General features: G+C 50.0%; 4 protein-coding genes across 4 annotated transcripts; 2 read left to right on the top strand and 2 right to left on the bottom strand.

Annotated features, from left to right (window-relative positions):
• Positions 1 to 27: 27 nt before the first annotated feature.
• PC9H_007689 (uncharacterized protein) lies at positions 28 to 3,190 on the bottom strand (the record flags this gene model as incomplete). The annotated part of the gene is made up of 12 exons (XM_036777217.1): positions 28 to 69; positions 127 to 470; positions 522 to 843; positions 895 to 1,114; positions 1,169 to 1,470; positions 1,527 to 1,601; positions 1,652 to 1,949; positions 2,008 to 2,331; positions 2,384 to 2,463; positions 2,522 to 2,668; positions 2,723 to 2,995; positions 3,056 to 3,190. 12 exons carry the CDS (start codon positions 3,188 to 3,190, stop codon positions 28 to 30), a joined length of 2,562 nt encoding a protein of 853 aa, XP_036630837.1.
• A 471-nt stretch (positions 3,191 to 3,661) lies between these two features.
• PC9H_007688 (uncharacterized protein) lies at positions 3,662 to 4,152 on the bottom strand (the record flags this gene model as incomplete). The annotated part of the gene is made up of 3 exons (XM_036777216.1): positions 3,662 to 3,780; positions 3,834 to 3,890; positions 3,942 to 4,152. The coding sequence occupies 3 exons, from the start codon at positions 4,150 to 4,152 to the stop codon at positions 3,662 to 3,664; spliced, it is 387 nt and encodes a 128-aa protein (XP_036630836.1).
• A 532-nt stretch (positions 4,153 to 4,684) lies between these two features.
• On the top strand, positions 4,685 to 6,732 carry PC9H_007687 (uncharacterized protein; the record flags this gene model as incomplete). The annotated part of the gene is made up of 9 exons (XM_036777215.1): positions 4,685 to 4,853; positions 4,906 to 4,970; positions 5,026 to 5,258; positions 5,306 to 5,411; positions 5,477 to 5,681; positions 5,738 to 5,757; positions 5,817 to 5,866; positions 5,918 to 6,173; positions 6,229 to 6,732. 9 exons carry the CDS (start codon positions 4,685 to 4,687, stop codon positions 6,730 to 6,732), a joined length of 1,608 nt encoding a protein of 535 aa, XP_036630835.1.
• Positions 6,733 to 6,945: 213 nt separating this feature from the next.
• SRB8 (RNA polymerase II mediator complex subunit) lies at positions 6,946 to 12,598 on the top strand (the record flags this gene model as incomplete). Its single annotated transcript, XM_036777214.1, has 17 exons — positions 6,946 to 7,048; positions 7,096 to 7,193; positions 7,255 to 7,370; positions 7,430 to 7,649; positions 7,699 to 7,910; positions 7,959 to 8,163; positions 8,217 to 8,282; positions 8,337 to 8,594; positions 8,647 to 9,235; positions 9,290 to 9,425; positions 9,477 to 9,576; positions 9,631 to 9,897; positions 9,951 to 10,833; positions 10,882 to 11,132; positions 11,189 to 11,584; positions 11,640 to 11,715; positions 11,766 to 12,598. 17 exons carry the CDS (start codon positions 6,946 to 6,948, stop codon positions 12,596 to 12,598), a joined length of 4,809 nt encoding a protein of 1,602 aa, XP_036630834.1.
• Positions 12,599 to 12,677: the final 79 nt, after the last annotated feature.

Here is a 12,677-nt window from a genome sequence, read left to right as displayed (position 1 = left end):
GACAAGCGATGAATGACTAGACATTAATTAGGTTTTGCTCTGCTTCTTCTCTTTCAGCATTGCAATGCGCTGGAAGTGGCATAACGATCAGCGTGTAAAGCATATGAAAGACGACAACACACGAACCTGCCTCCTCTCCTCTTTCCGCCTGGCCATTTCCGCGGCACGATCCTCTTTAGACATCGTCGCTGCTAAAGGTGTGTTCGGAACACTAATTGTAGTCTTCGCTTCCGCAACCACGTTGGGTTTGATGGCAAAAGCACCCCATTCATCACGTCCGGCAGGATCACTTAAGGATGACACTGTACGAGCGACTGACAAAGGTTTCACTGATGGTGGAGTGCTTGAGGAGAACGAGCGCGGCTTTGGTGGCACTGGGTCTTGGTGTTCCCAGGGATCCTGAACGTCGAAACCCAGATCGTTGGTGATCTCCAAATTTATCACTGGAGCAGGGGCGCTTTCGAAGGCACCTAGACGGTGGGATGAATAAACCGTTACTGTAAATTCAATATCTTACTCACTCCAGTCATCTTGGTCGGCATTGACATCCATAAGGTCTTCAGCTGCCCAAGGATTGGAGTCATGACTGCTATCCTTCTCGAGTTCGGCAATAAATGAATCGTCGGCGTGTGCTTTCGCGCTACCCAGTTTAAGCCCTTTGGATTGATTCGGTGCACTAGACGATCGTTCGGGTCCGGGAGGTGTCAAGGTTTGTCCGTTTGGTTGAGGGCCATTAGATCCTGCAGAAGGTCCAGCCGTGAAAGGGGCAGAAGACGACCGATCGATAGCAGTAGCGGGCCCGTTCGCCTCGGCGATGGTGCTTTGGAGATCGGAAGCAGCGAGCTACATGCTTCATCACTAATTGTTTCGCCTGGACGAAGGAAATCAACTAACCTTCTTGCCTAGCGATGTGATGGCCCATCCTGCTAGGGCGCCGGCAGCACCAGCAGCCGAGTTGACGATGGTGGCCTGCGTGGGGATTGCTACAGATCCCAAGCCACCTGGCATTTCCAACGTTTCTTGGGGTGCGACGGTTTCAGGTAAAGTCGAAGCATGCGTCTCTAGTTTCTTGACGAACAACTCCATCGCTTTGAATGCCTGGTCGCGCACCAACCTTCGTACCTATCAGCTGCCCATTATGACAATGCAAATAGAAGGGAGAACATACTTCTCTTTATCTAGCATGGTGAACGACATGCTTGGTATGACTTTGCTAGCGAGGTCATCGGGTTCATAGCAGTCGATGGTGGCCATCAGTGCCATCAGCCCAGCAACGCGAGCATGAACGAAGGTATCCTTCAATGCTCGGGAGAATGCTGGAACCAGAACTTTACGTTTCGTGTTATACCCCAGGGATGGCCCAAGTCTGCCGATGAGAATGCAGGTATTCGTTCGTATTGAGGCTTCCACATCCGTTTGCATCCTCGCCAGAAATCTTAGAAGATCATTATTGAGGATACGATCGCTAAACTTGTAGTGGCCTGAATATCGGGGGTAAACCAACTGAAAGATAGCGGGTCATGTACCTTGGGAGCAAGTAGGCTGATCGACTTGACTGTAGCTTCTCGTATGACGGCGACAGTGTCTGAAAATCCCGTTTGCTAAGTACAATAATAAAATCCGCGACTCAAGGGATGCACGGAAGGCTTACAAGATTTGGCCAAATCTGATCATTGACCATTTTCTTGTCCAGCCTCTCTGCATACTCAGGTAGGTGATCAAGTAGGGCCATCCGGGTTCCTCTATCTGGGCTAGCGAACAGTTTAACCAACGGCGTTAGGATGACCTTAGGATATTCTTCCGACGCGACGTTTTCACCGAATTTGAGGACTAGAGGGAGAATGGTTGCGGCTGATGCGCCGCCGTATTCGAGCGCGGACACGAGAGATGGAAGGACACGAAATGATGCGAATTCGGTAGGGAATGATGAAGCAGATTCTTTCAGTGTTCTGTAGACCAGACATTGTCAGCAGGACCGACGCAACTAATCGAAAGCCTCCAACGTGCCTCAGTAATGTGGATTTCTCAGCTTCACTGCTGAGGGCAAAATTATCGAGGCCAAGGCATACCTTGACCAGTCGATTGGTAGCAAAGAAGCCCGTTTCCGCCATACCGATATCCAAGAAGTGTTTTGGTGTCATGCGAGCTTTGGGGTTGGGGTTTAGAAGCTTCTTGAAATGAGGGAACAAGGAAGCGGGGATCGAGCCCCTCGATGATGGTTGCGGGGGTGGGTGTGGAGGGTGGACAGTAGCGGGCAATGGTTGATTGGGATTGAAGAGGGCATGTAAAAGTAGACCCAGCGCATAGGCATCGGCTGCAGCGACGTCGTGTCTAGAATCTTATAATGAGACAAGAATTCGACGTGGAGGGGATTATGCAATACTCTTTTAAGACCGACCAACCGCCTTTCTTGACTTCGGGAGGGGACAATGAGGATGAATCTGGCAACGAACCACCCATCGTCTAAATCAAGTAGCAAATGAGAATTATTCCACCGCGGTGGTTTGTTGTCCATACATACATATAGAACGGCAGCCGGATCCTTCGGGTTGCTCAGCACTTCAAAACCTCCAAGTTTCCACTCGCCCGACGGTGTTATGAAGATCGACCCGATGCGTATGTTCCCGTGAGTTGAGGCACACGAGTCATTGACGAATGCGAGAGCTACCTAGATACAGTGCGTCAAATTGAAATCGCCATGCAACGGATATAATTTACGCACCGAAACCCTGTGCAGCCCCCACAGTAACCAATCCTCACGTTCTTGCTGACTGCTCGATGATCTGCTTAACAGGGCCGGGCCCAACGGTCGAACGCGTTCGGTCATGATATGTATCGTCGTGTCTGTCTCTACGACATCCATGAATTTGAGGACATCGGGGTGGCGTGTGGTGCGTAGTTTCCGTAGAGCATTCTTAGCCAAAGGTAGGAAGTTCTTTTTGCTGGTCTCCGTCGTCGCATCGAATTCGAATACGGACACATGACTTCCATCTTCCTAAGGGCTGCCACATTGAGGGAGTGCTGGCACGTCAATTTCAAGAATCTGGGCACGCACGCGTTTCGTTCCTTCATATAGATTCCAAACGCCTTCGTACGCGACCTTGGATCCAAGAGAGAAGGGGAGATTCAGACCAGATTTCTGGACGAGGGAGGAGACGGCTGCTGATCCCAGAGTGCGTAGGTAATCCATGGGGGACACTGAAGATTCTGCCGCCTAATAAATGACTGCTGCGCGCGCAGCGTGAATGCGTGTCTGATTCCTGGTAATACGGAAATATGTACGGTATGTGCCAGTAACCGCGCTGTCCAGCATTCCGCCACGCCTTCAAACATAGGGGCTACTCTACTTTCCTCAAGTTAATGTTAATTTATCTCAGAAGGTCTTCGCAACATTCATGTTGCGCGGAAACGTACAGATTCGACGAAGGAAACTTGACGATGAATTCCAGTATCAGAGTATTGGGGTACAACTCAGTAAAGGCGTCCTACTTTATGTATACAGAGTAGAGACCACCGCATCAGTGTCAGGTGAAAGGAGGATATGCGCGATCGAGGCGCCGTGTCCTACGGGGAGTACGTCGGATGGTCGCGGGTCGCAAAGAGGAAGCAGCGGGCTCGACGAACAGTCTGGTCTCTTTCAAGAAGTTGAAGATGATCGCAATCAATGCTTCTCTGACGCCAATTCGTCAATGGGGACTCGGACGAGACGCTGCCCTTCGAAATTTGAAGAGACAGTGGATTCTTCCTCCTGCGAAGCCTCAGTTTGTTGGCGCTGCGAAACTGGAAGGCCGTGAGCGTGCAGATGCAGATGCTAAATGGGTGTCTAGACGCACCGAACAAGCTCAAGATCTGGAACATCTTAGGCCATTGTTCAAGGACCTGTCCATGAACTGATACCGATCAGAGATGGCCTACAAGGACGGAAGCTGGCTGATTCTTACCTCGACCTGCGTCTGCCATCACATCAAAGTCTCCACTGATGCCAGACATTCGCTGAAGGAGCAAGTTGCTTGCGCTTTCTAACGCAGCAACAGCCTCATATTCTTTCTTCTTTTCTGCGAGCCTCTGGGCCGCTGCGGCGGCGTATTCGTGCGAGTTCAACGATCCTGGTGCATGCGAGGCACGGCCAGGCGCAACCGATGGTCGTAACATGGATAGGCGTGGAAATAAGCGCCGAAGCAGTAACCCGCGCACAGAGTCCGATCATCCGATCATCAACTTTGTGAAGCACTCTTTCCTGCCACGAGAACAAAGTAACTTTTTGCTCCATTGAGTCCAATCAGCTAACAATAACCACCATAGCGCTACTTGGCAAATCGCTTGCGGAATTGGTCAGACTCCTGGCGCCAACGCAAATACCCGAGGCGCTGTGCTACACTGCAGCACAGTGCATGTCTTGCCGCTGCACTCGAAATGACAGCTTTATCGCAGATTTTACGTTTCAACGTTGCCATGAATAGCCGCCTCAATACAGGCTTTTTTGTCCACGTCCAATCCTGATCTGCCGGACTTCCGATTTGCGAGTACACGATGCAGATTTGACTTCATGGGAGCCACGGCGAAAACAAGGCTCAGTGACCCCGCGACACCCCCCCTGCGCCCATATCCCCTTAATTCGACTCGTTGTAGCGGACTTAGATAAGTATATAAGCATAGTGGCTTTCCGCGATCCACTGCCCTCCCCATGAACACATTTACAACCACTTCCTCCATACCACCCAACCCCGGCACGTCCGGGATATTCCTCACATTGAACAGTTATGTCCTTGATACAGTCAGGATCATCCTCCTTGGCTCCCTCATGGAAGCTGGGCGGAAGCTATTCGAGTGGCTCGCTGAGCGATTTACCTTCCGTATGTTTGTGGTAAAAATCTGTTGAGGTGCCACTGCTAATCACCTTGATAGGATACGCTGTATCAGTCGAATTCAATCAAGCAGACCCTACATACCCCTGGATCGTTCAATTCCTCGTACGACCACTTTCTAATATTGAAGGTCTCCAATCTTACAGTCCCCTCTTGTCAGACGCACCACGAAGTTTGGCGCCGTTCGAAAAGCTTCCAAATTGGCGCAAAAACCTCCCGCTCAAGACTGGGCGTCACTCTTAGTCGAAAGGACAAACCACTAGCCGATTACATACCACTATACGACATCCCACAGCTGTTCTACTGGAAAGGTTATTGGGTCGAAGTTCGCTGCGACCGCCAGGAAGACAAATTTAGTGTGGTTGATCAGCCGAAGGGCAGGATTTACCTCTCGTAAGTGCTGATGATGTACAACAGAATCACTGTTAACATGCCGTCAGAGTATTCACATTGGATGTCTCCATTGTGGATATGCTCGTTAACGAAGCTAAAGAGATTTATCTTTCCGCATCCATCGCTAATGTTGTCATTCACGTCGCTGACTCGGTAAGTTATATGCACGCGCTCCATGCTTGCATATGGCTTATGCTCTGAACTTTCTCGGACCATAGGAAGCTAGCTTGTTTCACCCCGTCTGGAATAATGTTAAGCGAAAGGCTAGACGTCCTCTATCTTCGGTCGTGCTCCGAGAAGGGACAATGGACTCTCTTTTGTATGACGTGCGCGAGTTTCTTGGAGCTGAAGCATGGTACATCAACGCCGGTATCCCGTATCGTCGTGGCTATCTCCTGCATGGCCCACCCGGGACGGGGAAAAGTATGTCTATGCTCTGACTTTGTGGTGCTATTGAGCTTACAATTGACTATCTACAGGTTCAACGATATACGCATTAGTCAGTGAAGGCTATCGTCGTATACCTCGTGCCAAGCGCTAACATACATATTCCTGCAGGCGGGGGAACTCGGCGTCGATATCTACACGCTTTCACTTGGTTCGAAATTGTAAGATTAGACTCCGTCTCTTGTTACTTCGGACACTGAACTTTCTTCTAGTGTCGACGATTCTTATCTACACCGCGCAGTATCTGGAGTCCCTAGCGGCTCGATTTTCCTCATTGAAGATATCGACTGTTGCTTTCCATCGCGAGAGGACGAAGAGGAAGAAGCCGTTCGCTTGTCGCGATCAGCCAACAACCGGGACCAATACGAAACCGGGATGAAGCAACCGAAGAGTCAGGTCACACTTTCCGCGTTGCTGAATACCATCGATGGTGTGTGCAGTGAAGATGGCGTGCTGTTCTTTGCCACGGTTAGAACTTAGCAATCTTCTCATATCCTAACATGCTGATTCTCGGGACCTTTAGACAAATTACATGGACCGATTGGACCCTGCACTCCTCAGGCCGGGCAGAGTTGATTACAAACTTGAATACTTTCTTACTTCACAAGACCAAGCATCCTCCCTCTTCCGGCGCTTCTACCCCGGAAACGCGCTTGCTAACTCTGCGCCCGCAGATTCCGAGAAACCTGCTACTCCGTCTGTTATCGAGCTGCTGTCAGAGAAATTCGGTGCTGGCATTCCCCCAAATCAATTCTCCACAGCCGAACTCCAAGGATATCTCCTCTTACACAAGGAACATCCGGTAGTAGCTGCCGATGGAATAGAAGCTTGGGTCAAATCACAGCTCGTGTCTCGTGAAGAGAGAAAAGAACGAGAGAGGGAACGGAGGGAAAGGTTGATGGCTATATATCGGATAGACTCCAGAGAGCGCGAAGATTCGGGTAGTGATCAGGGTTCTGCTAGTGGGGATTCGGGGGTAGTAAAGATAGAAGCAGAGGAGAAGGCAGAAGGGCTCAACAGCAATTAAGAACTTGTATACCCTCATTCATTATACCGTGTATAATATCGAGTTGCAATGTAATTCTTTCTCCGAACACCTTCCATAAAAGGCAAAAAAGGAAGTGGCGGGCCCCGTGACTCACCGACCTGTGACGCGTGACATTGCACAACACACGGCCCGCCGCGGCACTAAACGTACAATCACCAATGCGCCATCTCTCGTGACGCCAAACTTCTCCGAATGAGTTCGAAACAACGAAGAAAAGAGCCTGCGACGAATCTTCCGGTGTACGAGTCACTTCCTCCTACATGGCTTCCGAAGACCCATAAGTCGGGGGATTTGGGTACGTTGGACGATGCCTTGTACCGCTTGTATCTCATTGGCCTTTAGGGTACCCTGGTTTCTATCCACCCCGTCCAGGTCAAGATGAAGATGTTCTGTCAGAGAACAATGTCAAGAACGGATTCACTGCTGAGCCTGTCGTATCGGTAAGCATGCTTTTGATACAGCCCAGGTCACGCAACATTTACACTCTTGCTGGGATAACAGGCCGAGACATTCACTGCGCAGCCCTTCGTCAAAATAAACGATGATTCCATATCCAAACTAGAGGACCTAATGGATGCCGTGTTCTCTCGGAGAAATGAACAGCTGCCTCCCATTCCGTGAGCTTCTATGATACTCACTTCATTGGCTTGATAATAACTACCCTTGCTTACGATAGAGCTTCTACGTTTCGAATGCCATCTCGGGTGACTTTGACTGATGCTAAACGGCAAAGCTGGTTTGATGACCTCGCCAATCCCGATGTACCTCTTTATAAACTTGGAAAGAACGTCCCCCACGGCGCTAAGGGACATGATTTACTCGACCTGCTCCATTCCAGTAATGTTGCCATCCCGCGTGCAATATGGCTGCTTAGAGTGCTGGGAGCTAACGAGACGGTGAGTGCGCTCATCGGTCTATTGTCCTATGGCTTATATTGTACTTCAGGCTGGACTACGGAATAGACCCTCGTATAATCCAACATCCTACAGCATTGAGTGGACGGGTGTTATGACAAGTTATGTGAAAAAGCAGCTACTGGCCATTGCTTTGCCAAGCGCCCCTCGGCACGGAATGAATATGAATATCAAGCAGAATTTCAAGGGAGTTCTCGCTGATGCTGACTCTCGGGAACGTTGGATATCTCGATTCACTTATTGGTGGGTCCTGGTCGTATTATTTCTCGGCAGGTCTAATGGGGGACATAGTTTGCAGCTCCTTCGGAGGTTCTATTCCGAGGGTTTGGTGGATCACCGAACTTTCCTCACATGGCTCGTCCAGCAAATGGCAACCTGCAACCTTGCGCAAGCCGGGTTTGTCTCTAAGTTGGCCGACGAATATTCGGAAGGGATGATATGTAGTCGAGCTTTGGCTCGCCATTTTGCGGATGCTTGTCTCAGCAGGTTGTCGGAGGTAAGTACCATTTGAAGCTTTCCCAGTTGATTCCAAATGCATCCCGAAATCAGATACGCGCGTCAGTGCCTGCACAATATCTGGCCAATACAGAGACACTCCTTCGAAGTCTTCTTCAGGTGAGCACAGGTTACATGACACGGAGGCTACTCGTTCGATCTAATCAACGATAGCGAATGTGTCTCACTTTGCCTGACTCGTTCATAAGCCCACGTATGTGGATAATGCACGCGAGCCTCCTCCAGTATGCCTTCGTAGAGAATGTACTAGACAGTTTTACCGATCAGCGAGTTGAACAGAAGGCTCAGAACATACGCCAGCTATTAGCGACCAATTTCAACGACGTGAGGCGTCGGAATCAAGCCATGCTGTTCTGTAATTTACCTCCGCGCGCCCCGACAGGACTTGGCTCAGCGGTTACGGAAGTACAGGTGATTGGCTGTATATTGTGCATTTCGATGGTCTAACAAAGTACCGTGGTAGCTCCTGAACTCCATTTCAAGTGCAACAGACATCAAGTCGCTTCATTTCTTCACCTTCGACACTCCTCACGATCCTGCCTTCTCCGATAAACTTGACCGCCTTCTGACTTGGAGTGTTTCGCCGTTCCAATTTGGTGAACATCGCCCATTCGCTGCTGTGACTCTTATCCGCGAATGGCGCGATCGAGTTCTTGAGCGCGCCCACCGACGACACTTCCCACCACCCAGTGAATTCCTCCAAGACCACCTCTTTGAATGGCTAGACACCTCCGAGGTTGCGGGTGATACAGAGAATATTCGTGCAGTCGCGCTTATTTTTGGCAAGCTTGTGAAGCACGAATTGTTCTCCTACGCGGAGTATTTGCAGAGGCTTATCGCTAGAGGTGAAACTGGCCTCCTACAAACCGACAATCCAGTGTCTCGTCATCGCAGCTTTCTGCGATGGATTCCTATATACAACTCAGAGCCATCGTTGGCGAGCCAACGGAAGGTAACTCTATACGGACCCAGAACCCGAGACACCCCAGAATGTCTAAACGAACGGGAGATACGCAAGGAGATTAGAGCGTTACTGCCCGAGTTGTTTGGAGGTGAGGTTACTGCCACTCTGCGTAGCATTTATTATATCCTATCTCTGTTTCTAGCTGAACTACAGGCACCGCCAATCTCGACTAGCGAGTTGTTAAGCCAGTGCCCAACACTGATATCTGCATCTCGTTTTGAGCAGGTTAGAACATTCAAGCAATGGCTAATGCCTATCCTTCGGAAGGCAATCGTAAGGTACATAATAGAGTACAAAGAATTCAAAGATCGATATTCACGAATCCACAGTCAATCTCAAGATGATTCTAAGAGAACGATGCTATACAAGTCATATTCCTTGGCCGTTGAACTTATGACTCACGCTCAATGCTTCCACACAATCCTCGATGTGAGAAATGACCACACGCTGCAGATCCCTCCTCACTTACATTGCCATTCGCAGCTAACTTTCGTTGTTCTCGCTCATCCCGCCAGTGTAGATCTCATCAGTTCTTCGATCGATACACTCCAGCGGTTTCACCTTATCTGGATTTGTCTGGATGTCATGGACAGCATCTGCTCCGCCTTGTACTCGGCCCATCTGTTCTGGAAAGCTCAAGGTATACAATCACGCAAGCTAGTTGCCCTGCTCCTGAAATTCGATGATTCACGACACTTGGAAACCTCTGCGCGAGACCATATCACAGCGGACATCAATACATACACTCTGGTATGTTCTGAACTTCAATCTGATACTATCTATTTACTGAACCAGGATACTAGGCTCTTCAACCAGAAACCGCGCTTGTTTCGACGCAGATGCCTGACGTAGTTCAAGACATCTCTCGCCTCGCTAACGATCTGAGCAACGATGCTCCTGCCATGCTCGCCAATGGCCTTTGGTTCAAGTATCGATCCATTCACGATTGGGGTGGCAAAGTCTGGGATGACACTGTAACGAGTTTACGACTGGCAGACCCAATGGATCGGCAGACATTTTCTATGCGATGTGCTGATTTCCTGCTACAAATTGATTCCCATTTGCCCTATGGCCTCGACGACCCGGTACTTCAATGGCTTTTGGGGCACGGGAGAACGATATTACTAGAACTTTCGGCGGACATTTGGGACGCCTTGACGATAGTGCTGCTTTTTCTGTCCGTTCATGGGGCACTCAAAGCACCTACTATTTTCGAAGGACTCATTCTCCCGACTTGGCAGTCTGCCGCGCATATATCTTCTGCAGAGGAGGAACAGGATCTCTCTCCCATTCTACTTGCTTCCCTCAATCTTTTCGAGCGCCTGATGTTCTCCGAGGCCGCAAATGCTGACGGGACCCCACCATCGAACTTGCTGGAGATACAATGCATTAGGACCCGCCGCGAGGAGTTCTACCTGTCCCCAAAGTTCTACTCCCTATTGTCGAGCGTCCCCGTTCTGCTGGCCTTGGAGCACAATAGCCACGTTTCAGAAGAAGTACGGCAGCGCACTGGACTTATCCGCACCTCCCTTTGCCAACAGCAGAGTTTCCGGCAAGGTGTTTATCGCGATCTTGATGTTGTTCGACAAACCTTCGAACAGTCAATAGTACCCGGCGGTATGTGTGAAAAGTTCGCAGAGCAAATCGCTGAGGCCCTACAAGAGGCCTTGTGCAACACCCGAGACGGTATGATTTTTTCTGACTCTAGGGAAGCTCGCGATTGATCATCTCTAGCAGCCAACTCTAAATCGACTTACCCTGATATAGCACTCCTGAGTCCCTGGAAACTTGCTGCCACCGCCATACAAATGAAGTTGATCCTGCGACAAATGGGTAAAACTACGTTCTCCGAAAATACTCGACAGTCAGCCAAACACGACTTGGATCGTTTAATCAAAGCTATCTTCCACCATGCGGTGTCAGCAGAGCAGGCATGCGTTATGGCGGACATGGCCAAGGGCGCCGACCCTGAGGTAGTCTCAGAGGTATGCCGTCTATTGACTTCCGTAGTATTCGAAGTCATCAACTTTCACCTGCCTAGTTCATGCACAACGGTGTGCAAACGCTCACTATTGTGCTCAATGGCCCCGGACTGGCTTCGGGCGGCCTTGTGGACCAGTCTCGCCGCGCAGGAGAAGTACTCCGGGTGCTTGCCTACATAGCTGAACCCTTTCGAAAGGAAGGAAACCCACTCCCTCAGCTTAATCAGGATGCATACGACAAACTTTTCTTCGCGATAAATAAAAGTATAGCATCGCTAGCAAAAGAGTTGAACGCGACCGATACAGATGATGCCCTTATCCCATCAGAATCCACAGCATGGGCAATCTTGCTCGCAAGATTGTTACAATTCCTGCTAGGCTTCCACGGACAATGCTCCCCCAGCGTTAAATCAGCTTCCAGCGAAACGTCTTCAAGCTTGGCGACTTTGGTGCTGGTACGATGGTTGTGGTATCATCATTCGCCTCCTAGAATCTGACAAGTGATCATAGCTTCATAGCACACGGACCAACTTGGACGTGGTGGCGTATACATTGCTGCTTGATACTCTGTATTATCTTCTGGATGGTGTGCCTGTTGGTTTAGCGGTTTCAACATGTGTTCTGACCTTTCTATAGAGGTAGCAATGGACCCAAAGGCGTCTACTTTTGATCCGTGCTTCAATTATCCATGTTTCTCTATTTCCGACTTGCCGCCAGACTTACCTGCCGAATATCGAACACAGCTCTCACGTCTGCTGTCGTGCTTTCCGGCCAACTCTTCGGTGGAGAATCTGGCGCTTGCACATCGAGATGCGAACGGTACTCTCGTAATCGATGGTCCTGTCCTCAACAGACCTTGGGAATGGATCGAAAACCTAGGCGAACCGCCTACCCTTGACGAAGCCAAGGAGAAAGAGGAGAAGGATCGGCAGGGGACGAAGTATATCGTCAAGAACTCCGGATCCCTGTCTCTAGAGAACTTTGCAGCTCGCGTTACGGGAGACGGGATACTTCCAGAAGCATCGAGCAAGGATCTACGGGCATTCGAGGACCGCCTCTCTGGTGATAGTGTCTTCAGCCGGGACTGGCAGGAATCAAGAGTGGGGAGCGACATGGATACTTTGGTGGGGTCTCGGAGCAGGGGTGAAGGCGACCAGGAATATGGGAGTAAAATGAGACGTCCTACACCACGAGCGTCGCCTGCCTCGTCTGTCTTGTCGCGTTCTTCAGCTCACCAGTCGTCGACGACGTCCATGCGTCGACCAAGCCCAAGCGAGGTCTCTATCAATCGGCATTCTGGGTCCTCCATGGGCGAGCCTATTGACGTAGACAGTGTCATGTCATCGAAGCGCAAGACCTCGACAGTCAGTGACGATGATATTGAAATCATTGAAGGGCCAGTACCGTCGCAGACTGTGTCGAAGAAAAAGGGCAGGACAGCAGGGAAGACTAAGGCTAGGAAACGATGATGACCACCTAGTACAGTACTGCATATATGCTAACGACCGGAGTACAGTACAATAATATAGACATGTAGAGTATAGGGCA

Source organism: Pleurotus ostreatus (genome assembly GCF_014466165.1).
Source record: "Pleurotus ostreatus strain PC9 chromosome Unknown scaffold_5, whole genome shotgun sequence".
In the NCBI taxonomy this organism is placed as follows: Eukaryota; Fungi; Basidiomycota; class Agaricomycetes; order Agaricales; family Pleurotaceae; genus Pleurotus; species Pleurotus ostreatus.
The sequence above is the reverse complement of the archived record's forward strand: the minus strand, read 5'-3'. Positions and strand labels throughout refer to the sequence as shown.